Source organism: Neoarius graeffei, chromosome 16 (genome assembly GCF_027579695.1).
Source record: "Neoarius graeffei isolate fNeoGra1 chromosome 16, fNeoGra1.pri, whole genome shotgun sequence".
Classification (NCBI taxonomy): domain Eukaryota; kingdom Metazoa; phylum Chordata; class Actinopteri; order Siluriformes; family Ariidae; genus Neoarius; species Neoarius graeffei.
Window position 1 is genome coordinate 50662621 of NC_083584.1, and position 26080 is coordinate 50688700.

General features: G+C 47.9%; 1 protein-coding gene across 1 annotated transcript in view; it reads right to left on the minus strand.

The window, feature by feature from the left end:
* The window catches only part of LOC132900247 (dynein axonemal assembly factor 8), a 107971-nt gene that overhangs the window by 35277 nt on the left and 46614 nt on the right, over positions 1–26080 (minus strand). Inside the window, 3 exon segments of the mRNA XM_060942259.1 lie at positions 23823–23825; positions 25729–25853; positions 25855–25952. Coding sequence (XP_060798242.1) covers positions 23823–23825; positions 25729–25853; positions 25855–25952 — 226 coding nt within the window.

Genomic DNA, 26080 nt, shown 5'->3' on the forward strand with positions numbered 1-26080 from the left:
TTTGCCTGAGCCCTACTGTACCTTTGCCTTTCTGCCATCTACTTCATTAAAGAAGTTTTCTCTTTACACTGCCTGTTTTCTGAGTTTGCTCTTGGGTCCTTACTTCACCTCAGCTCGCCACTCGTGACAGCACAGTCTGGCCAACATGGACCTAGCAGATTTCGCCCAGCTAAGAGCAGCAGTGCAGAAACAGGGAGCTCTCCCTGGGACCCACCAACAGGACATCCAACAGGTGAACCAAAACCTTGTCACCATCTCTGACACTCTCAATCTTCTTGCCACTCAGCTACAACAGCTTCAAGTAATGTCTGCTCCTACACAACCCCCTCCACCTACTGCTCCTCCAGCTCCTGTTCCAGCCCTCTTCAGAGAGTCGAGACTTCCCACCCCATAGCCATACGATGGAGAACCAGGTACCTGCAGATCATTTTTATCTCAATGCTCACTAACCCTTGAGCTTCAAGCACTGGCCTTCCTTACAGAACATTCCCGAGTGGCCTACACCATCACTCTCCTCACTGGCAAAGCTAGGGAGTGGGGAACAGTTATGTGGGATGCCAATGCACCATGCTGCACCAGCTTCAAGGATTTCACAGAAGAGATGAGGTGAACCTTTGATCGCTGTCTGTCTGGCAGAGAGGCAGCAAGAGAAATTATGGGGCTGTGGCAGGGTGCCCGGTCCGCTTTTGACTATGCGATTGAATTTCGCACTTTGGCGGCATCTTATGGCTGGAATGAGAATGCCTTGTTTGACGCATTTTTGAATGAGCTGTCAGACTCCATCAAGGATGAGCTGGTCTCACGTGAACTGCCACCTGATCTCCCCGGTCTCATGGACCTCGCCAGCTGTATTGACTCCCGGATCAGACAGCGGGTGAAATAGAGAACTCAGACTCGTCTTGCTCCCCCTCAGCCCCCCATTCCTTCCACTGAGCCAATGCAGGTAGACTGAGTCTGCATATCACCTGAGGAACGACAGCGCCGTTGGGATATGAGGGCATGTTTTTATTGTGGACAGCTGGGGCACTTCTGTCAATCTTGCCTTCTAAAAGGAAGAGCCCACCAGTGAGTTTAGGGGCCCTGGTGGGCAATGTCCAGAATCAGCCCCCTACCAATTGACCGCTACTCCCAGTGGTCATTATCCATGGCAATCAGCCCCACGACCTCCAGGCACTCATTGATTCAGGGGCTGACAGAAACCTGATCTGCTCAACCACCGCCAAGTGCCTGGGGATTCCACTACTGGCTCTGAACCTGTCCCTCACTGTCCTGACCCTTAATAGTACTGGTCTGACCACCACCACCCATAGAACAGCCCCAGCCACCTTAAGAATTTCTGGCAACCACTCTGAATCCATCCAGTTTTTTGTCATGAGTAATTCCCATGTGCCCATAGTTCTTGGTCTGCCCTGGCTAACTCTACATAACTCCCATGTCAACTGGACGAACAACATCATTTTAGGATGGAGTCAATTCTGTTTATCATCATGCCTGAGATCTGCCCTCCCTCACACCGAGCTGCTCCAGCCCACCATTGGTGAATATCCTGACCTCTCTAACGTGCCTCCCGAGTATAATGACTTAAAACCTGTGTTCAGCAAGTCTCAAGCTGTTTCCCTTCCTCCCCATAGGCCCTATGACTGTGGAATTGACCTTCTCCCTGGAACTGCACCACCTAAGGGGTGACTTTACTCTTTCTCTCCTTCTGAAAGGCAATCCATGGATAAATACATCACCGAGTCCTTAGCAGCTGGAATTATTCATCCCTCCTCTTCTCCTGCAGGAGCAGGATTCCTTTTTGTGGAGAAGAAGGACAAATCCTTGCGCCCTTGCATTGATTACCGTGGGCTAAATGACATCACCATCAAGAACTGTTACCCCCTATCTCTCATGTCTACGGCATTTGAGTTACTCCAAGGAGCCCAGATTTTCACCAAGCTAGACCTGCATAATGCTTACCACTGCATGAGGATCAGGGAAGGGGACGAATGGAAGATGGCGTTTAACACCCCCACAGGCCACTACGAATATCTTGTGGTTCTGTTCGGCCTGACTAATGCTCCTGCTGTTTTCCAGGCCCTCGTTAATGATGTCCTGAGGGACTACCTTAACATTTTTGTTTATCTGGACAATATATTGATTTTTTCCCACTCCACTGATGAACACTGCATCCACATCAGGCAGGTCCTTCAGTGACTCCTGGAAAATAAACTCTTTGTTAAGGCTGAGAAATGTGAGTTCCATAGAAGTTCTATCTCCTTTCTGGGTTTCATTATCTCCCCCGCACAGATTCAGATGGACCCCCTGAAACTTAAGGCAGTTGCTGACTGGCCCACCCCATCCTCTGAGTGAGAACTCCAGCAGTTTCTTGGGTTTGCAAATTTCTACAGGCAATTCATCAGGAACTTTAGTACAGTGGCTGGGCCCCTCATGGCTCTAACTTCCACCAAGGTCCCTTTCAGCTGGGAGGAAGGGGCCGAGAAGGCGTTCTCCGAGCTCAAACAAAGGTTCACATCAGCACCTATACTCACCATTCCAGATCCGTCCCGGCAGTTTGTGGTTGAGGTTGATGCTTCGGAGTCAGGGGTGGGGGCCATATTGTTCCAAAGATCGGCTAGTGACAACAAGCTTCATCCTTGCTCCTTCTTCTCTCGTCGGCTTTCCCCCTCTGAGAGAAATTATGACGTTGGCAAAAGGGAACTGTTGGCCATTAAACTGGCCTTGGAAGAATGGAGACATTGGTTGGAGGGGTCAGACCTTCCCTTCATAGTATGGACAGATCACAAGAACCTCGAATACCTCAGGGCTGCCAAGTGCCTTAATTCTCGTCAGGCCCGATGGTCTCTCTTCTTTTCTCACTTCAAGTTCACACTTTCCTTCCACCCAGGCTCTAAGAATGGTAAGCCTGATGCCTTGTCCAGAATGTTTTCTCCCCTCCAGGAGGAATCGACCTCCCCGAGACAATCCTTCCTCCACGGTGCTGTGGGTGCAATCAGTTAATTATTGAAATTAACTGATCAATCTCATTAAATCAGTCTCATTAAATTTGAAGGTTAATAATTAAAATGAATCAATCCCATTGAATCGTTTACTTTGACTCATTTGAATTGAATCATACCATAGAATCAGTCTCATTTGAAGTGAATCACTCAGTGAATCATTTAGTGAATTGTTCAATGAATCATTTAGTGAATCGTTCAATGAATCATTTAGTGAATCATGTAGTGAATCGTATAGTGAATCGTTCAATGAATCATTTAGTGAATCATACCATTAATCCTGGATACATTACCAAACAGCTAAATTATGGTATATTTCCAAATTATTACGATCACTTACCATATTACATAACTTATATGCACCTTTTTGAATTCTTTGAGAGATTGGGGACTTCAGATATTGTTCACACCAACAAGATGAATACACACAGCTTTGATAATAAATGGATTTATTATAACAAAGATAAAAATGGATAATTAATATATACAAATATGATGTTGTGTGTGTGTGTGTGTGTGTGTGTGTATGGCCTAGCTTGTTGCTAGCTAAAACCAAGGAATGTTATCTAAATAGAACAAAGGATTAGCTCTGTTGCTAATGTGTGCTTGTGTGTGTGTGGGAAGGACTTGACCATGTGTTTCGCCTCGTGTAGCTAACTACATGTGGTGGAGGCCTAGATTAGCCTTGTGTTGCTAGTGTGTTTGTGAAAGGCCCTATGGCCTAGCTAAAGTGTGTTTGTTAGGCCTGGTGAGGCCTACTGAGCACGTGTTGCTAAAGACAAAGGGAAGCTGTAGCTAACCCACTAGCTCATAACCATACTGAATCCACTGAAATCTTGATGAGATCAAGATGTATAATAATGAAATTAAAATGTTCGTAAGAATAAGAGAAAGAGAGAAGCATGCACAGCCTATTAAAACAAATTTAGATTAAACAAACAGAACAATTCAATTCGACACGCTGCGTGTCTAATAGTGTAATGAATAAACCTGGGTTTAAATTCACACTATTTCAAATAAAAGCAAATTCCTAAGACTATCTTAATTATGCCCAAATGCCAAAATCTTACTTAATCCTGCCTTTAGCAAGATATGAAGAAGATGTTCACCGTTGCAGAGCTTCGCTGTTCATGAAGCACGTGAGCCGCCCGTGTAGAAAGTGCGGAGTCTTCTTGGGTCCGGCGGAGCACTTGGGTGGTTCCCGTGGAAAGCAGAGGACTCTTGGTCCGAACTTCAGCGTTCGTGAGGAAAAGTCTCTGATCAGAATAAGATGCACAGTGCTTTTTAGTTAAAAAGGATTCAATCGCTTCTTAACTTTTAACTGCCTGGGCTGCAGTCGTGACATCACTTCTAATATGAATAAACCGGTTGTAACTCAAGTTGAGTTTAAAGATCGCGCTATTCTGGACTTTTACCTTGGCCAGTGGTTAGGCACAGAATGCGCTGGATGGTGAATGTTGCAAGAAAGAAGTGTTTTCGGGTTTGAGAGCATCTCTTTATGCGTCTAGACTCCTCGGAAACCGGACGCGAGAGACAAAGGGCTGAGGAATTCCAGGCGGTTTATGCCTTCCTGGAGGATGACGTAGATGATCCCGCCCCGGCGTGACGTAGGTCAACGCGGAAGTACTGGGAGTTGTAGTTCTTAGAGACAAAATGGCGGCATGATACCTACATTCCCCCTTTTGGTCTCAGGGGTATGACGGAGTCGCAGCACTGAGAGCACCGTATCGTATCATCACCATGTCCATAGTCCTTGAGGTAGACTTATTCTGCACAGTTCGTGGTGTCCTGTGAAGACTGTGTAAACTTGTGAGTTCCAGTAAGACAGTTGGAGACAGAGGCATTTTGGGCATATCACTATGGGCATTTTGGGCATATAATCACTAACTAACTAGATCAAAACCACATCAAAAAATATTAAACATTGAACATGAAACATGTAGTGTTCAATTTCTTATGCATAAAAAACAAGAAAAGAGAAGAAATGAAGGAAGGAAAGAAGTATTAGTGTTTGGGTTGGCAAACCTAATCTTCTAGAAATCTTCTGTGTTTGGTAATAGCAGTGGGTGGTCTGGCCAGAGAGCATGCGCTACTGCGGCTAAAGCTGTCAGGGACACAGACCATCTTATCTAACTTGGCATAGTGTTATGTATGGGTTGCCTGGGCAGACCCAGTGGATGTCTTTAGTGGGGGTGCATATCTCTAAGTCTTGTGGATTCACAAAAATGAGGCTAGCACTGCCAAGACTATATGCCGGGTGTATTTGCGATGAATACACACTAGTAATAATAGCGGATTTTAGTATTTTATCTACCATGTTATACTGAAGGGTTATTACTTCATTGGGTTGGTGAAGTCTGACCGGGAATGTTAGTGTACGCTTATGGTTGAGTGATGCGTACAAGCAAGGTGGACATGATGGGCCTAGCTGTCGTCCACCCCCTTTTGGAGTGAGGACTGTTCAAAAGGTTTGATTCGATTATCATGGAAATCGATATGAAAGCGTTTGATTAGGCCTAGATGTCCTAATGTGATACGCGACAGGGAACGGTTTTCCCATGATCGAAAGGTCTCGACCAGGGTGGTAGGAACTTCTCTGAGATTCGGGCGTAGTAGGCTTTGTGTCCTACTCTCGAATCGAGATCCTTTTGGGCACCTGTAAAGGTTGACTGTAGGTGGCGTCGTAGGTCGGCGACATGTTGATGTGTGGTGTATGCAATCGCGACGCTCATGGCCTCTGGTTTGTATAGGAGATGCGGGGGAAGAACCGACTCTCGCCCAGTCATCATCCCAAAGGGTGTGACTTCAGTGACGCAATGAGGGGTAGACCAAATGGCCCTTAGCACAAGGGAAGTTTCACGTCCCAAATTTTACCATGGTTTGTGATATACTTTCGCAGCATGCTCACAATGGTTTGAATGGCTCGTTCAGCCTGACCAGAGAATTGAGGGTGGTACGCGATATGGAATTTCGCCTCGACGCCTAACATGTTCCACAGCGCAGCCATTACACCAGCAGTGAAATGGGTGTCTGTGTCTGAGTCGATGGATAGAGAGAGGTTTTTCAAAGAATTGTGGCCACTAGGGGGAATCGCGATGTCGGGTGTTTCGACACCGGACTCGGTGTGCAAAGACATGAACTGAAGTTCATCAGAAATTTGATCTTGCATGGCGCTCGGTTGATCGGTGTTCGCACTAATCTCGTCGCAATGGGTTTGTGCATATTTTGTGGGATCCAACGACTGTGGGGTTTTGTTTTGTGTGAAGCTGACTACGTTTATGTTGCAGGGCTTGGTTGGGATTGGGTCGCCTTGTGAGAGCCGTGTGTCTGAGAAATGGTGGTGAAGACTTTAGCGCACATGAGAGGTGCGTTTTGTGTGTTTGCCTTCGCCACCGGGGGAGCCCTACATCCTGACCCTCGCCTGCTGTTTCAGAGGGATCTCCTCCCCCTTTTACGAGATATACCCGTGGTTCCTGGCCTAGTCATGCCAGTGAATAGCTTTTTGTCATTTTTCTTGGGCTCTTTTGTTTTATCTGTTGAGGGGTCTGACGTCTCCTGTAACAGTTCTTTAATCTCAGCCAACTGGGCTTTTAAAGAGTCCAGCTCTGAGGGGAACTCACCAGGTTGGTCTGAGTCACTGTGTTGGTCGTCTCTACCCTTACGTTTAGAGCTACGGTCGGAACACTTCTGCCGTTTCTGGTCAGAGCGGGGATGACGGTTTTGCTGCCAACCGTTTTGTTCCCTACGACCCTTTTCACGTGATGGGCGATTGCCATAGTCACTGTGGACTCGCCCTCGGTCCCTCCTGGCCTTACCTTGTCGATTTTTCCACTCACCCTTGTGATGGTTCGGCAAGGGGCGATTCGGACCGGGATTTCTCCAGGGGGGTCCCCCCTTTGGAGCTTTGCCTCCTTCTAAGGTTAGCGGGGGCCCATTTGCATCCTGGAGCCTAAGGACTCTGGGGTCATCATCGTTTCCGTTTGCGGTTTTGATGATGGTCTCCCAGGTCATTTGGGCTAGTCGCCTAATTTCCCTCAGCGTATAGCGACCTCGTCGACACGTCAGTGTGACATGGGTCCTCACGCTTGGGTGGAGGTTATGTAAGAAGAGAGATATGAAACCTCTATCTTCTTCCAACCCTGGTGCGCTGCTATCTTGGAAATAGGCAGTATGTAGCCGTCTGTAATATTCACGAGGCACCTCAGACCGTTTTTGTTTGATTTGTAATGCACACAATGTCACGGAGGTTTCGTCCGTGTATGGCGCATATTCTTCCCTCATGTAATTGCGAAGTTTCGAATAACTATCACGAATGTTTGGGGGTAGTGTCTCTAAAAAGGCACAAACGCTACTACTGGAGGTCTTCCAGATTAGTCTAAGTTTTTCACGTGTTGTGGCGTTCGGCAGGTCCATCAGGCATCGATCAATTTCTCATAAATAGTTATTTTCATTAGTTCTTTGATTGTCGGGATCGAATTGTTCGACATCTTTGGCAAGTAAGTCAATTTGCCGTAAGCGAAGGGTTTGGTGCATGTCCTTGTGCAACCTTCTTGGCTCTTCTGAGCACTCACTATCTAAGCTACTCTGGTGTTGTTCCCGTTTCGCACTAGATTCATAGTCTGATTCATCTGAAGATTGATCGGGGTACTGTAGCACACTGACCTGGGTGTACTAGGGTCCTGGGCTCCGGATGAGCGCAGGATGGCTCCATCTTGGCTAAACGACGGAGTCGAGTAGCGAGTTGATGGAGTTTGGCGGGTGTCTGGTCCTCGACCAGATCATTTATGGTGTCTGGTTCGGACGCCTCTTCCCGCTCTGAGCTTTGGTGCATTGTTGGGGGTCTTTCACGCCCCTCGCGCTGCTCTTGGGGGGTCTGCTCCTGGGCAGCCCTCTTAGCAACCATTTCGGCTTTCTCTAGCCATTCGGTGCAATCATCAAGGGAGGTCTTCAAGAGCTCATGCTCCCTATGTAAATCATTATTATCGGCTGTCAGCTCGGCATTGCTGGTGGTCAGCCTTTCAACCTCTCCACGAAGGTGTCTGATTTCTGAATCAGCATTTTGGAAGTATGATAGGAATAGCTTACCTAGTGCCGCTTGGACATTAAAAGTTGTTCTTTTTGGATCTCTCATATGTTTGTTTGAGTTATCTAAGTTGTTTTGGCATTCACTCTCACTCGTGTACTTAATGTTTGCCTTTTCGGAGGCAGAGAAGTGAATGAGGTCTGTGATGACCTCAAGGAGAGACACATCTTGAGCGTTGTCTTCCATTTTTGAGACACGAGGGGATGCCATTTTACTTAGGCTGGATACTAGATAATTAATCAATGAGTTAATTATTAATTTAATCATTATTAATTAACATTAACTATGTAATTAATTAATAAGGTTTATTTGGAAATGCTCTCTTATCCTAAGTTAAATAGGTTATGAGTATTTGTGATATGGTTATCACACTACTGTTAACCGTTTTAGCACACCTGGGGATATACCTTAGCAGTTGCTGAATTAAACTGATAGTTTATTTGTTGCTGCAACAATATTTCAAGAAGTCAACAAACCAATCTTCCTCACACGGGGCACCAATTTACTGTGGGTGCAATCAGTTAATTATTGAAATTAACTGATCAATCTCATTAAATCAGTCTCATTAAATTTGAAGGTTAATAATTAAAATGAATCAATCCCATTGAATTGTTTACTTTGACTCATTTGAATTGAATCATACCATAGAATCAGTCTCATTTGAAGTGAATCATTCAGTGAATCATTCAGTGAATCGTTCAACAAATCATTTAGTGAATCGTTCAATGAATCATTTAGTGAATCATGTAGTGAATCGTATAGTGAATCGTTCAATGAATCATTTAGTGAATCATACCATTAATCCTGGATACATTACCAAACAGCTAAATTATGGTATATTTCCAAATTATTACGATCACTTACCATATTACATAACTTATATGCACCTTTTTGAATTCTTTGAGAGATTGGGGACTTCAGATATTGTTCACACCAACAAGATGAATACACACAGCTTTGATAATAAATGGATTTATTATAACAAAGATAAAAATGGATAATTAATATATACAAATATGATGTTGTGTGTGTGTGTGTGTGTGTGTGTGTGTATGGCCTAGCTTGTTGCTAGCTAAAACCAAGGAATGTTATCTAAATAGAACAAAGGATTAGCTCTGTTGCTAATGTGTGCTTGTGTGTGTGTGGGAAGGACTTGACCATGTGTTTCGCCTCGTGTAGCTAACTACACGTGCTGGAGGCCTAGATTAGCCTTGTGTTGCTAGTGTGTTTGTGAAAGGCCCTATGGCCTAGCTAAAGTGTGTTTGTTAGGCCTGGTGAGGCCTACTGAGCACGTGTTGCTAAAGACAAAGGGAAGCTGTAGCTAACCCACTAGCTCATAACCATACTGAATCCACTGAAATCTTAATGAGATCAAGATGTATAATAATGAAATTAAAATGTTAGTAAGAATAAGAGAAAGAGAGAAGCATGCACAGCCTATTAAAACAAATTTAGATTAAACAAACAGAACAATTCAATTCGACACGCTGTGTGTCTAATAGTGTAATGAATAAACCTGGGTTTAAATTCACACTATTTCAAATAAGAGCAAATTCCTAAGACTATCTTAATTATGCCCAAATGCCAAAATCTTACTTAATCCTGCCTTTAGCAAGATATGAAGAAGATGTTCGCCGTTGCAGAGCTTTGCTGTTCATGAAGCATGTGAGCCGCCCGTGTAGAAAGTGCAGAGTCTTCTTGGGTCCGGCGGAGCACTTGGGTGGTTCCCGTGGAAAGCAGAGGACTCTTGGTCCGAACTTCAGCGTTCATGAGGAAAAGTCTCTGATCAGAATAAGATGCACAGCGCTTTTTAGTTAAAAAGGATTCAATCGCTTCTTAACTTTTAACTGCCTGGGCTGCAGTCGTGACGTCACTTCTAATACGAATAAACCGGTTGTAACTCAGGTTGAGTTTAAAGATCGCGCTATTCTGGACTTTTACCTTGGCCAGTGGTTAGGCACAGAATGCGCTGGATGGTGAATCTTGCAAGAAAGAAGTGTTTTCGGGTTTGAGAGCATCTCTTTATGCGTCTAGACTCCTCGGAAACCGGACGCGAGAGACAAAGGGCTGAGGAATTCCAGGTGGTTTATGCCTTCCTGGAGGATGACGTAGATAATCCCGCCCTGGCGTGACGTAGGTCAACGCGGAAGTACTGGGAGTTGTAGTTCTTAGAGACAAAATGGTGGCATGATACCTACAGTGCCTGGTGGGGGCAGCTCTGTTAGAGGTGGAAACCCTGGTCCAGAAGGCCCATGAGCAGGATCCAGGGCCCAGTAATGCACCTCCTAACCATCTTTTTGTTCCTGTTTCTGTGTGGGCACAGGTGTTGCAGTAGGGCCATGGTTCCAGAATAACGTGCCACCCAGGAGCAGCCTGGACTCTGGCACTCATCCGGCAATGTTTTTGGTGGTCATCCATCAAGGAGGACATCCAGAGGTTTGTGGCAGCTTGCGACATCTGCGCCAGGAACAAGACTGGCAACAAACCCCCTGCTGGCCTGCTGAGACCCCTTCCTGTTCCCCACTGGCCCTGGTCACACATAGCCCTGGATTTCTTCACAGGACTCCCTAATTCAGGTGGCAATACTTGTATCCTCACTGTTGTTGACTGTTTTTCTAAAGCTGTTCATTTTATCCCTCTGCCCAAGCTTCCCACCGCCAAGGAGACCGCCGAATTGCTGATACTCCATGTTTTCCATCTACACGGACTCCCCTCAGACATTGTATTAGACTGCGGACCCCAGTTCTCTGCCCAATTCTGGAAGGCTTTCTGGAAGGTGCTTCTTGCAGTCTGTCTTCAGGTTTTCACCCTCAGACCAATGGACAGATGGAACGGGCCAACCAGGAGCTGGAAGTGGCTCTCAGGTGCATAGTGTCCAAGGATGCTGCCTCCTGGAGCAAGACCCTTCCTTGGATAGAGTACGCTCACAACTCCTTACCCACCTCTGCTACAGGTCTTTCCCCCTTCCAGTGCTTTCTGGGTTACCAGCCATCACTCTTCCCCATCCAAGAAGAAGAAGTCGCCGTGCCCTCTGCCCAGATGTTTGTGCGCTGCTGCAGGAGAATGTGGGTATTGACCAGGAAAAAGCTCCTATGTTCTGTCAAGATGTTTAAAGAGCAAGCTGACAAACACTGATTGGTAGCTCCCATCTATTGGGTGGGGCAGCGGGTAATGCTCTCCACTAGCCACTTGCCCCTCAAGACGGTCTCCCGCAAATTGGCTCCCAGGGTCATAGGACCTTTCCCTGTCTCCAAGGTAATTAATCCCTGCTCCATAAGACTGTCTCTGCCCACAACCATGTGCCATATTCAGCCAACTTTCCATGTCTCCCAAGTCAAATCCCTTGTCTCCAGTTCCCTGTCCCCACCCTCCAAACCCCCTCCTCCTCCCAGGTTCATAGATGGTGGTGAGGTCTTCACTGTCAGGAGGTTGCTGAAGGTACAACACTGAGGCAGAGGACTCCAGTACCTGGTTGATTGGGAGGGGTATGGTCCTGAGGAGAGGAGCTGGGTTCCTGCCAGGTTCATCATGGATCCCACCCTCATCATAGACTTCCACCAACAACACCCTGAGGCACTTTCTAAGGTGCCTGGAGGCACCCGTTGAAGGGGGGTTTCTGTCACAGTCCGGTCCAGTCCATCCATGCCTTAGATTGTGGGACTTCCAGGCTGGCTCCAGGACAGAAATTCAGTCCTGCCTTGCTGAAGGCCGTTTCCTGAAGCGGCACTCCCACGCCTGCTACCACTCTGTGGCCGTTCGGAGCAGGTGGGTGGAGCACAGAGGATGGCAGGACGGAGATCAAGTTCCAATTTAGTATTTATTGTCACACTTTTCAGCATAACATTCACTCAGACAGACACACACACACACGACGGGTGTCTGTTCAGGGAAGAGCTCCTCTGCTCTCTGCTTTCCCTCCCTATATAGGGCGCGGTCACTGGGAAGACACACAAACACAGGTTAATTGCTCTCAGGTGTAGTGATTCTGCCACTCACCTTCCCTGACTCCGCCCTCCTGTCACAGACCGGCGCTTGACCACGCCCCCACTGCCCGAGTCAGGCCGGGCGGCCTGCAGCCGACTCCCCCCCCCCCGGCAGGAGAGGAAGTCTGCCATGACCATCTGCGCCCCTGGCCTGTGGACCACCTTGAAATTAAAGGGTTGGAGTGCCAGATACCAAGGGGTGATCTGCGCGTTGGCATCTTTCATGCGGTGGAGCCACTGGAGGGGCGCGTGGTCCGAACAGAGGGTGAAAGGGCGCCCCAGCAGGTAGTACCGGAGGGCGAGGACCGCCCACTTGATGGCCAAACACTCTTTCTCTATGGTGCTGTAGCGCCCCTCACGCACCGACAGCTTCCTGCTGATATACAGGATGGGGCGGTCCTCCCCCTCCACCTCCTGGGACAAAACCGCCCCCAGCCCTCTGTCCGACGCATCGGTCTGCAACATAAAGGGGAGAGAAAAGTCAGGGGAGTGTAGAAGTGGCCCCCCACACAGTGCAGCCTTTACCTCTGAAAAAGCCCGCTGGCATTGCTCCATCCACTGGACCGGATCTGGTGCCCCCTTTTTAGTGAGATCAGTCAGCGGGCTGGTGACGTCCGAATAATTAGGTATAAACCTACGATAATAGCCAGCCAGCCCCAGAAACTGTCTCACCCCCTTTTTGGTCTTGGGCCTCGGGCAGGCCGCAATCGCTGCGGTCTTGTTAATTCGGGGACGCACCTGCCCGTTGCCCAAGTGGAAGCCCAGATACCGTACTTCCACCCGCCCAATCGCACACTTCTTTGGGTTGGCTGTGATACCCGCTCACCTCAGCGACCTAAGGACGGCCCTTAGGTGTTCCAAGTGCCTCGGCCAGTCATTACTATATATGATGATGTCATCAAGATAGGTGGCCGCATAGGTGGCGTGGGGGCAGAGGACCCGGTCCATCAGCCGCTGAAACATAGCGGGTGCCCCAAACAGCCCAAACGGAAGTGTGACAAATTGGTGTAACCCAAACGGTGTGGAAAAGGCCGTTTTTTCTCGGGATAGTGGAGTCAAGGAGATCTGCCAATATCCCTTCGTCAAATCCAGTGTCAAATAAAAGCGAGCCGTGCCTAGTCGATCGAGCAGCTCGTCAATACGAGGCATTGGGTACGCGTCAAATTTAGACACCGCGTTGACTTTCCTATAGTCCACACAGAACCGGACCGACCCGTCGGCCTTGGGTACCAAGACCACCGGGCTGCTCCAGTCACTGTGGGACTCCTCGACGATGCCCATTTCAAGCATGGTCTGAAGTTCTTCCCGAACCACCTTTTTTTTGTGTTCAGGTAGCCTGTAAGGGCGGCTACGCACTACCACCCCCGGGGGTGTCTCGATGTGGTGCTCTATGAGGTTAGTGCGACCGGGCAGGGGCGAGAACACATCCGAAAACTCGGTCTGCAACTGGGCGACCTCCAGTTGGATCGGGGAGAGGTGGTCTCCACAGGGGACCGGAGAGGTATGTGATGCCAATGTCCCTTTTTGAACCTCCGGCCCCAGCTCCGCCTTCTCCGGAACCACCGACACCAGCGCCACGGGGACCTCCTCATTCCAGAGTTTAAGCAGATTGAGGTGGTAAATCTGTAGCGCCCCACCCCTGTCCGTTCACCTCACCTCATAGTCGACGTCCCCGACTCGCCGTGTGACCTCAAAGGGTCCTTGCCACTTGGCGATCAATTTGGAGCTCGACGTGGGCAGCAGTACGAGTACTTTATCTCCCGGAGTGAACTCTCTAAGGCATGTACCCTTGTTGTACAGGCGGGCTTGCTGTTCCTGGGCCTGCCGCAAATTCTCCTGAGTTAGGTGGGTGAGCGTGTGGAGTTTTGCACGCAGGTCCATAACGTACTGAATTTCATTTTTGCTTTGTGAAGGTCCCTCCTCCCAATTTTCCCGCAGCACATCTAGGATGCTGCGCGGCTTACACCCATATAATAATTCGAACGGGGAGAACCCCGTGGAGGCTTGGGGGACCTCTCGCACTGAGAACAGCAAGGGTTCGAGCCACTTATCCCAATTATGTGCGTCCTCACTTACGAATTTTTTAATAATATTTTTGAGGGTGCGGTTGAACCGTTCTACTAAACCGTCTGTTTGTGGGTTATACACGCTGGTGCGGATCGTCTTAATCCCCAATAACCCATACAGTTTGCGCAGTGTCCGTGACATAAACGTAGTGCCTTGATCAGTCAGAATCTCTTTCGGGATTCCAACTCGGGAGATGATGCAGAAGAGCGCCTCTGCAATACTACGTGCTGAGATATTGCGCAGAGGCACTGCTTCCGGGTATCGCGTTGCATAGTCCACCAGAACTAATATAAAGCGGTACCCTCGTGCTGACCGATCTAATGGCCCAACGAGATCCATCCCAATTCTCTCAAACGGGGTCTCGATTAATGGAAGAGGGCACAAAGGCGCTTTTGGAATGGCCGCTGGATTTACTAACTGGCATTCGCGGCATGCCGTACACCACCTACGAACATCGCCACGAATCCCTGGCCAACAGAATCGGGCCATTATTCGGGCTAGTGTTTTATCCTGCCCTAAGTGTCCAGCCATGGGATTAAAGTGAGCCGCCTGGAATACCAATTCCCGGCGGCTCTTCGGAATTAAAAGCTGCGTGACACTCTCTTTAGTTTGAGTGTCCTGCATCACTCGGTGTAACCTATCCTTCATAATTGTGAAGTAGGGGAAGGACGGGGTGGCGTTCGGCTGGAGCATTTGACCATCGATTACTCTCACTTGGTCAAACGCATGTTGCAGAGTCTCGTCTCGCGATTGTTCTAATGGGAAATCCACGAGGGATTCCCCAATAGAGAGAGGAGGAGCCAGTGGCTCCTCACCCTGATGCGGAGATGACGTAGACGGCTCTGCGACAGCTGCTCCTGCCAAAGCGGCACCGGGACCTCCCCCTGTTAAATAGCAGGACCCACTCTTTTTTAGGCGTGTCATTAAACCCCGAAATCCTGGCCAATCAGTCCCCAAAATTAGAGAGTGGGTAAGGCGGGGATTAACCGCCGCCTTCACTATAAATTTTTCCCCTCTGAAAATAATGTGGACCGACACCAAAGGGTAGCTGTGAACATCCCCATGCACACACAACACCTTCACCCCTTGTGCTCCCCCCAATGCCTCGTTTTGAACCAGGCTTTGGCGAATTGAGGTCTGATTACAACCAGAATCCACCAGCGCCTGATATGTAGCCCCTTGGATACTCACCGGTATGCGATACGCTCCGGCCCGATCGAGGGCGGCCTCTGGCGCATCGGGGATCTGAACCACCGTGCCCACTTCCATTGCCGTGCACTGCTGTTGAAGGTGGCCCGGCTCCCCGCAGCGCCAGCAACCCGGCCCGGGCTTTACCTCTGCACCGGTGATCTGGGGCTCACTCACCTGAGGTGGGGGAGAGACAGACACATAAGGGAGAAACGGGAGGGCACCGCGGGTGCGGTGGGCCGGCTGGGGTGGTGCTGGCCCCCGCCTCTGCGGAGGGGGAATGGGGTGAGGACGGGACACAGGAGGAGGGGAGAGAGAGAGAAGAGGAGAGGAGAGAAGAGAAGATGCCATCTGCTGTCCTGCCGCCGGGACAGCCGCCAAATGGTCCTCCGCCAGCTCGACTGCTTGATCCAGCGACGCCGAGCAGTGGCACCGGACCCACTCCACAGTTCCTGCTGGCAAGCGAGCGACGAACTGTTCCAGCACCACCTGGTCGAGGATTCCTTCGGCGTTGCGGTTGTTGGCCCTCAGCCACCACCAGCAGGCGTCCCGGAGCTGCTGGCCAAACGCGAACGGCCGGCCGACTTCCTCCAAGCGCAGCGCGCGGAAGCGCTGGCGCTGCTGTTCTGGAGTGCACCCCACGTGCTGGAGAACGGCCCGGCGGAGGTCCGCGTAGGCCAGCCGGCGGTCGGCGGGGAGCTGTAGCGCTGCCAGCTGTGCTTCTCCCATGAGCAGGGGGAGGAGGCGCGCTGCGCGCTGCTCCATCGGCCACCCCGAGGCTTCGGCGACTTGCTCAAAGAGCGTGATGAACGCCTCGGAGTCGTCCTGCGGGCCTGTCTTGGTGACGGTGAGGGGAGACGGGCCCGCGGTAGGAGCGCTGGTGGGCCCTGCCGACTCGAGGAGGTGCCGGAACGCCTGTCAATCTTCTTGTTGGGCCAACACCAGGGCCTCAAACCGCTCTTCTTGCTCCTTTCGGAGGGTGAGTAGCGCCTGGTGCTGGCTTTGCTGGGCCGTGGCGAGGGCATGGACCAGTTCAGCGAACGGGGAGGACTCCATGGGGCTATGAGGCTGCTGTGCTCCAGGTCCCGGGTTTCGGCACCACTGTGGCTGTTCGGAGCAGGTGGGTGGAGCACAGAGGACGGCAGGACGGAGATCAAGTTCCAATTTAGTATTTATTGTCACACTTTTCAGCATAACATTCACTCAGACAGACACACACACACACACACGACGGGTGTCTGTTCAGGGAAGAGCTCCTCTGCTCTCTGCTCTCCCTCCCTATATAGGGCGCGGTCACTGGGAAGACACACAAACACAGGTTAATTGCTCTCAGGTGTAGTGATTCTGCCACTCACCTTCCCTGACTCTGCCCTCCTGTCACAGACCGACGCTTGACCACGCCCCCGCTGCCACACACTCCTCTCCCATCAGCCAGGGCTTTTAAAGAACTGTTTGGAGCTACTCCATTTGCCAGGCTGTCTCTTGTAGATTTTCCTCGCCTCGCTACAGGTGTTGTCTCGTCTCGTCTCATCTTCATCCGCATATCCAGGGCCGGGTCGCGGAGGCAGCAGTCTGAGCATTCCTCAAGTGGAATAAATATACAGGTATTGTGTCTTCTTGATTCCCTCTGCCTGAATTTTTCGTTGTTTTTTGTCAAGTTTTTCTGTCCAGTTTTTGTCCCTGTTTTTGCCTGCCTGTTCTTTTGAATTGTGTCTTTTGCTACCTCTGCCTGGATTTCCCTTGTCCCTGTGTTCATCAGTTTTTGTGAAGATTTTTCTGTCCTGTTTTTTTGTCCCTGATCGTGTCTACCTGCTCCTCTGTGTTTTTGACCTCCTGGCCTGTTTTTTGACTACCCTACTACTACTACTACTACTACTACTACTACTACTATTTTTGCCTGAGCCCTACTGTACCTTTGCCTTTCTGCCATCTACTTCATTAAAGAAGTTTTCTCTTTACACTGCCTGTTTTCTGAGTCTGCTCTTGGGTCCTCACTTCACCTCAGCTTGCCACTCATGACAATTTTAGCAGAACATAGTTGTTCCAAAGCAGAGGGAACCATTGGAAGTGGATATGGGTACTTTACAGATATTTGGTTTAGTCCTCTGAAGTCTGTACAAGGTTGAAGGCCTCCCCCCTTCTTCTCCACAAAGAAGAATCTTACAGAGGCAGGTGACTTGGAGGGACAAATGTAACCCTGTTTGAGCACTTCCTGAATGTACTCCTCCATTGCAGGCTGTTCCTTCTGGGAAAGCGGGTAGATGAGGCTGCATGGAGGTGACGTGCCTGAGAGGAGATCAATGGTGCAATCGTAAGGGCGATGTGGTGGTAGGCCACAAGCCTTACCCTTACTACAAACCTCCTTCAGGTCAGAATAACATTCTGGTACATCGTCCAGTGAACCCAGTTGAGGACTTTCAACAGAAGTAGATGAAATGTATAGCTGGGGGCGCAACAAACAGTTCTGAAAGCATGCAGGGGACCATTGGAGGATTTCCTTGTTTTGCCAAGATATTAGAGGGTCGTGGAGCTGTAACCAAGGGTAATCCAGGATGATGTTGTGGTTAACCGTAGAAGTCACAAAAAGTGAAATGAGTTCAGAATGGAGAGCTCCTACTTGAATGCGAACAGGAGTGGTTCTAGTTGTGACGATAGGTCCTCCATCAATGGTCCTGATGCTGAGTGGGCTCTGCAGAGGGGTTGTGGACAGGTTGAACTCCTGGATGATTGAACTGTCGAAGATGTTCCCCTCCGCCCCGAGTCGATAAATGCAGATAACACATGGGTTGAGGCTGGCAGTTTCAACAACACAGGTAATTTCAATGATTGTGAGTTAAATTTTCTCACCGGACTCACCACGTCAGGAGCAGGCTCATAGTTGTTGTTGCGAGTAGGGCAGACTGGACACTGTGTTATATGATGGTTGGAACTCCCACAATAGAAGCATAGCCCCTTACATCGCCTTCTCTCTCGTTCCGAGCATTTCAGCCTAGTTTGAGAAACCTCCATGGGTGTGGATGCATCAGCTGACTGAGCTGGTTTGGTGTCCTCCTTGAGAGAGGGTTGGCTGGAAAGTAAATGATCCAGTCAAATAGTGAGGTCTATGAGGGAGTCCAAAGTGAGATGTTCATCTCTACAAGACAGTTCACTCAATATTTCGGGACAAAGACCTTGGCAAAATACTGCTTTCAGAGCTGGCTCATTCCACCCACTAGTGCCTGCAAGAGTTCGGAAATCCAGTGCATACTTGGTTACTCCTCTTGCCCCTTGGGTGATTGTGAGTAGACTATCGCCGACTTCTACCCCTTCAGGTTTGTGATCGAACACATTTGAATAGCAAAGTACATGGAGCACTGAAGCAGAAATCCCCTACAGTTAAGGGCATCACCAGCATATTTCTCAGGAGTTGGGAGAAGCTGTATGGGAGTTGAGGAGGCATCAGAATGCGTTAGGAGGGCCTGCAACCTCACAGCAGTTAACTATACCATCCTAGTGTTGAGGTTGGCGAGCGTCTGCTGATGTTATCCTAAGAGGTATCCCTGAGCGTTTAAAGCTGTTTGCTTCACCTCCTCCACTACATCCATAACAAGGTGAAGTATCCTGTCAGAAGGCAGGCACTCATGGATGTAAGTGCAGGGGAGAGCGGGGATGCAAACAGGAAGCGTAGTCAAATCAGTAAGCAAACTCATAGTTAGAAAGCATGCAGGGGTCGGTCGATTGGCAAACAGAAAAATAGAGAGCAGACTAAAGAGTTAAATGGGTAAACGTAGCAAAGGTTCAGGAAACTAGAGGCAGGCAGACAAGAAAGGCTTGGTATGACTGGGTAAACACAGAATGATACTTCGCACTGAAGGTGTGTGAGGGAGAGGCTTAAGTAGCACTACTGATTAACAGTTAACGACAGTCAGCTGAACTTAATAAGAGGGAGGTGGGGCGCTGTGAACTTTGGGCATTGTAGTCTTGGGAAGCCATGTTTGTAGTTCAGTTAGAATTTCAACTCACAACACCATTATGGACAGTTAAGAGCATTCAGTGTTGGTTTTTGGCCTTGCCCCGTACAAGCAGAGATTTAGTTGGATTCTCTGAATCTTTTGATGAGGTTATAGACTGTAGATGATGAAATCCCTCACTTATTTGCAATTTTATGTTGAGAAACATTGCTCTTAAATTGTTGGACTGTTTGCTCATGCAGTTTTTCACAAAATGGTGAACCTTGTCCCATCCCTGCTTGTGAATGACTGAGCCTTTCAAGGATGCCCATTTCATACCCAATTAACCTGTTTAGCTATAGAATGTTCCAAACCACTGTTTGGCACATTCTACATATTTGGAATATTCAATGTATTCAATTGAATACATTACAAAGGCAAGATATTTAATGTTCAGTCTGAACATTAAATATCTTGTCTTTGCAATTTATTCAATTGAATATAGATCACAAAGGATTTGCAAATCATTGCATTCTGTTTTTAGTTACATTTTTCCTGACTTTTTTTGGAATCAGGGTTGTATCAGGTTCTTTCTGATAATTCTGTGATTTTAAGCCATCATGGTTTGACCCTAAATAAATATCTAACTCATGCTTTTTCTCCAATTTTAAAGGACCCATGGCATGGTGGTTTGTTGATGCTTTAAACGGGATCGTGGAGGCTTCCGGATGTTATATCTGCAGCCTTTCTCAAAATGAACCCTCGGAACGTAGATATATCCTCCTGGAAGAAAGCCCCATTTCAGCCCTTTTCCCAGTTCGTCGTTTTGCTAATGAGAAGCATGGAGGCGGGGAAGGGTAGAGGGTGGGGGCATGCCATGGGGGAGGGGGAGGGGCTGCCGTCTGCCTCCCAAGCCGGCTGAGAGCACTCCTCGTTGGGCACGGCCAGGCGGGCGAATGCCCTGGTCCGTCCGCCCTGTCTAAAAAAATGGTACAACTCGAGCCCATGGTAAAACTGGGACTTTGTCATTTTTTCCCGCCTCAGGCCCATGGTAAAACTGAGCAGTGGGACTTTGTCATTTTTTTCTGCCTAAGGCCCATGGTAAAACTGCACTTCCAGGAGGGGCTGCCGTCTGCCTCCCAAGCCGGCCGAGAACGCTCCTCGTCGGGCACGGCCAGGCGGGCGAATGCCCTGGTCCGTCCGCCCTGTCTAAAAAAATGGTACAACTCGAGCCCATGGTAAAACTGGGACTTTGTCAGTTTTTTTTCAGCCTGAGGCCCATGGTAAAACTGAGCAGTTTTACCATGGAGGAGTGGGGACTTTGCTGTTTCCTCTCCCAACTCGCCCCTGGGAGAACCGCTGCCTCCACGGGCGGCCGGTGCCGCTGGAGGGCCGCCCGCACGACCTCGGCTCCCGACAAAAGATTGGATCTAGGGCTGACTTTCAATGGATCGCAGCGATGGAGCTGCTCTGCCACTCACGACACCCCGGCCCAGAATCAGGGAAAAATACCGTGCGCTGACGTCATTAAGGTGCGATGCGAGGAAATAAAATAAATTCAGCAAATGTTTGGGTTTTTACTGAACAAACAAACAAACAAATAAAATGAACGAGTGACTTAAAAAAAAGAATGTGGGTGTCCTTGTAAAAACTGTTTTGATTGGCTATTATAACAGAGGTAGCGCAGAGTACCTGGCTAACTGCAGGAAGCGGTTAGCTGCACAGCTAATGTAGCCATTGCAAACGCACCGATTTTAAAACACGGCAAAACGACTTAACAGTTATACACTTACTTGTTCGGTGTTTGTGGCTGATGCGGCAGGGATGCTTAGTACGGACCCAGGCTTCAGTGACAGTTGATGTGCAAAACCTGCCCTGTACTGTCCCAAGTTGTGGAAACATTCCTCAGGAAAATGCTTCCGACAAACATACACCGTCTTAGGTAGACTCGACGGCATATTATTGAAGTAAATAAAATTAAGCCACTGCGTCTTCAGGGGCTCTCCTGTTGGCAGTAAAAACAGACTCTTTTCTGTGTTGTCACATCCATGTACAGCGCAATTTCCATGTTTCGCCCGCTTAGGTGATGCCATGTTGTTGGTCATGCTCTATGGTCTCCTCACTACAACTGGGCGGGCAATCCATACGGTGGGTGGGAATCCAGAGGGGGGGCGTGGGGATCATCTCCCTTGCTGACGTAGTAAAGGGAAGAGCTTATCAACGCGCCGTTTTGACGCGCCATTCTCAAATGTTGGGCATAGTTTGGTTTACACATTATGAAATTTCTAGCCACTGGGGTGACTTAAGAAGGTCAGAGGAACTCATTTTAACGTTAAAAAACCTCAGAAAGTGAAAATTTCATGCCATGGGACCTTTAAGAAATATTTTGGTGTGAAACCTCTCACATGTGTATATTCAGTATCATGTGTTATAACATATTTGTAACATATTTGTAACATATTTATTTAACCTTATAATTTCAAGATCTCAATGTGTCTGGGGAAAAGCCAAAAGCATGATGCCTTCCATTTTTTTAAACATCACAGTCAACTGACCAGTAGAGTGAGCAGAGGCATTAAAAACCATCTTGCTCATTTCAACAAATGACATTGCATATTGTTCTTTAATAAATTAACAGTTAGTCATTTACTTTAGATATGCCTAAACCTAATTCATTTATCTTTCTGGAACAATCCTAGCAAATTTCTGACATTCTTCACAGGGATGTTATGTTATGTAGATTCATGCACAGTACCTAGAGATACAAGGGATTCAGATGTGACACACATTTATAAATATCCACACATATGTGTTATAGGACTACCAAGGGTTCAAGCTGTGTAACATAAATAAACAGATATGAACAACCACTATTAAATACAGTGTCTTGCAAAAGTATTCCTCCCCCTTGGTGTCTGTCCTGTTTTGTTGCATTACAAGCTGGAATTAAAATGGATGGGGGTGGGTGGGTTAGCGCCATTTGATTTACAACAACATGCCTACCATTTTAAAGGTGGAAATTGTTGTTTTATTGTGACACAATAATTAAGATGAAAAAAATAAAAACAGAACTCTGGAGTGTGCATAGGTATTCACCCCCCAAAGTCAATACTTTATTGAGCCACCTTTTGCTGCAATTACAGTTGCAAGTCTCTTGGAGTATGTCTGTATTAGCTTAGCACATCTAGCCACTGGGATTTTTGCCCATTCCTCAAGGCAAAACTGTTCCAACTCCTTCAAGTTTGATGGGTTGCATTGGTGTACAGCAATCTTCAAGTTATGCCACATATTCTCAATTGGATTGAGGTCTGGGCTTTGATTAAGCCATTCCAAGACATTTAAATGTTTCCCTTTATAACACTCCAGTGTAGCTTTAGCAGTATGTTTAGGGTCATTGTCCTGCTGAAATATGAACCTTCATCCCAGTCTCAAATGTCTGGCTGACTCAAACAGGTTTTCCTCTAGAACTGCCCTGTTTTAGTGCTATCCATCTTTCCTTCAGTGCTGACCAACTTTCCTGTCCCTGCTGATGAAAAATATCCCCACAGCACAATGCTGCCACTACCATGCTTCACTGTAGGAATGGTGTTCTCAGGGTGTTGGGTTTGCACCACACATGGCGTTTCCCATAATGGCCAAAAAGATCAATTTTAGTCTCATTTGACCAGAGAATATTTTTCCATGTGTTTGGGGAGTCTGCCACATGCTGTTGGGCAAACTCCAAATGTGTTAGGGTTTTGCTGGGATTCGAACCTGGTTCGTTGGTGTGATAATCCAGCAAACCCCCACTAGGCCACCAGGGGGATGACTCAAATGCAGAGGCGTGAGGCGGAAGTAGAAAAAGAATCAAAAAGTTTATTTAAACTATATACACTATATACAGGGCAAAACAAAAGACAAAAAAAAAAAAAAAACAAAGAGTATAATCCAAAAGAAAAGCAAAGTGCAAAAATACAAAAGCTAAGAAGATCAAAAAACACAGTACAAAGGAAACTGGAGATAAACATAACAGCACAAAGACTCCGTGACAAGAGGACTGAACTCAGGGGTATAAATAGACAAACTAATTAAGGACACAGGTGAAGATAATTAGGCAATTAACACAAACACAAAACACAGGAACAGTGGCGGCCTCTAGAGGCCAAAATAAACACGACATGAAAAGGAAATAACAGCGGCCTCTAGAGGCCAAAACAGTCCTAGTCCTAACAGGACCCCCCCTCTAGGAGCGTCTCCTGACGTTCCCAGGGCGATCCGGATGGGCCGAATGGAAGTCCCGACATAGTTCTTTATCAAGGACATCCCGAGCAGGAACCCAGCAGCGCTCCTCAGGACCATAGCCCTCCCAGTCCACCAGATATTGCAACCCGCCGCGGACCCGGCGGGAGTCAAGCAGGCGATTCACAGTGAACACAGTCTGCCCCTGGAAGATGCGGGGGGGTGGGGGGTTCCTAGGGGCAGGGGCATACGTAGACGTCAGTACGGGCCGTAACAGGGAAACATGGAAAGTGGGGTTGATCCTCAGAGTCCGGGGCAACTGGAGCCGGTAGGAGACAGGGTTCACCCTGCGCACCACCTTGAAGGGGCCAATGTAGCGAGGTGAAGAAGGCAGCATTGCAGGAGGCACTGGAGCAGGAGTGGGAGCTGGATCAGGAACTGGATCAGGAGCAGGAGATGCAGGCAGAGATGTCAGCTGTGCCAGGGTTTTCCCAATTTGCTGAAGCAGTTCCTCGTGGCGAGCAAGGGCCTCACGTTGGCTGGTGAGCGTACGTCCATGAGCGTCCATGGTTGCTCCGAAGCGTGTCAAAGCTGCCATAATTCCCTGAAGGTTGGCCGGGTAGACAGTTGAAGCAGCCTCTGCTGAGTCGGTCATGACGGAGTCTTTCTGTTAGGGTTTTGCTGGGATTCGAACCTGGTTCGTTGGTGTGATAATCCAGCAAACCCCCACTAGGCCACCAGGGGGATGACTCAAATGCAGAGGCGTGAGGCGGAAGTAGAAAAAGAATCAAAAAGTTTATTTAAACTATATACACTATATACAGGGCAAAACAAAAGACAAAAAAAAAAAAACCAAAGAGTATAATCCAAAAGAAAAGCAAAGTGCAAAAATACAAAAGCTAAGAAGATCAAAAAACACAGTACAAAGGAAACTGGAGATAAACATAACAGCACAAAGACTCCGTGACAAGAGGACTGAACTCAGGGGTATAAATAGACAAACTAATTAAGGACACAGGTGAAGATAATTAGGCAATTAACACAAACACAAAACACAGGAACAGTGGCGGCCTCTAGAGGCCAAAATAAACACGACATGAAAAGGAAATAACAGCGGCCTCTAGAGGCCAAAACAGTCCTAGTCCTAACAAAATGTGTTTTCTTAAACAATGGCTTTTTTCTGGCCACGCTTCCATAAAGCCCCACTCTGGAGTGTATGGCAGGGGTGTTCAAACTGATCCATAAAGGGCCGTGTGGCTGCAGGTTTTCATTCCAGCCATGCAGCAGCACACCTGACTTGGCTCATTCAATCAACTGAACTGTCTTCACACAGTCAAATACTTGCAGACACACCCACCCTTGATTAAAGGGTGGGTGTGTCAGTTGATTGAATAAGCCAAATGAGGTGTGCTGCTGCATGGCTGGAATGAAAACCTGCAGCCACACGGCCCTTTATGGATCAGTTTGAACACCCCTGGTGTATGGCTTAAAGTGGTCCAATGGACAGATACTCCCAGCTCTGCTGTGGATCTTTGTAGCTCCTTCAGTGCTATCTTTGGTGTTTTTGTTGCATCTCTGATTAATGCCCTCCTTGCCTGGTCTGTGAGTTTTGGTGGACGGCTTTCTCTTGTCAGGTTTGTAGTGGTGCCATATTCTTTCCATTTTGCTATAATGGATTTAATGGTGCTCCCTGGGATATTCAAAGTTTGGGATATTTTTATAACCCAACCTTGACCTATACTTCTACACAACTTTATTTCTGACATGTTTGGAGTGCTCCTTGGTTTTCATGTTGCTTGCTTAGTGGTGATGCAGAGTCAGGGTCCTTCCAGAACAGGTGGATTTATGCAGACATCATGTGACAGATCATGTGACTCTTTGATTGCACACAGGTGGATCTTAGTCAACTAATTATGTGACTTAAGTTAATTGTTTGGACCAGCTCTTATTTAGGGGTTTCATACAAAAGGGGGTGAATTCCTACGCACACACCAGATTTGTTTTTTCATCTTAATTATTGTTTGTGTCACAATAAAGCAACAATTTTCACCTTTAAAGTGGTAGACATGTTGTGTAAATCAAATGTTGCTACCCCCCCCCCCCCCCAATCCATTTTAATTCCAGCTTGTAATGCAACAAAACAGGACAAACACCAATGGGGATGAATACTTTTGCAAGACATTGTAGTTAATGTAACAATTGTAGTCAAACAATTTCTGTAAAACTAAAGTTGAAATTAAAATACCCTGCCAGATTTCTACTACCATAGATGTCATTATGCAATCTGTCAGTGCCATAGCTGGCCCTCCAGAAGTGGAGCTCTTCAGTTCATGCTTGAGCTGGATCCTCAGGGCCCAATAACTCCAGGAGCCTCTTAACTGCATTCCCTCTGTAGGCACAATGCCAGTACAGGTCCTGATGTCAGGTACTTCAATTTTGAATCTCTCTCAAAAGGCTCACACAGATGTTTTCCATTTATTAAAGTCTACACAAAAATGGACACATCAGTCTTTGTAAAAAAACATCTCATCTCATCTCATTATCTCTAGCCGCTTTATCCTTCTACAGGGTCGCAGGCAAGCTGGAGCCTATCCCAGCTGACTACGGGCGAAA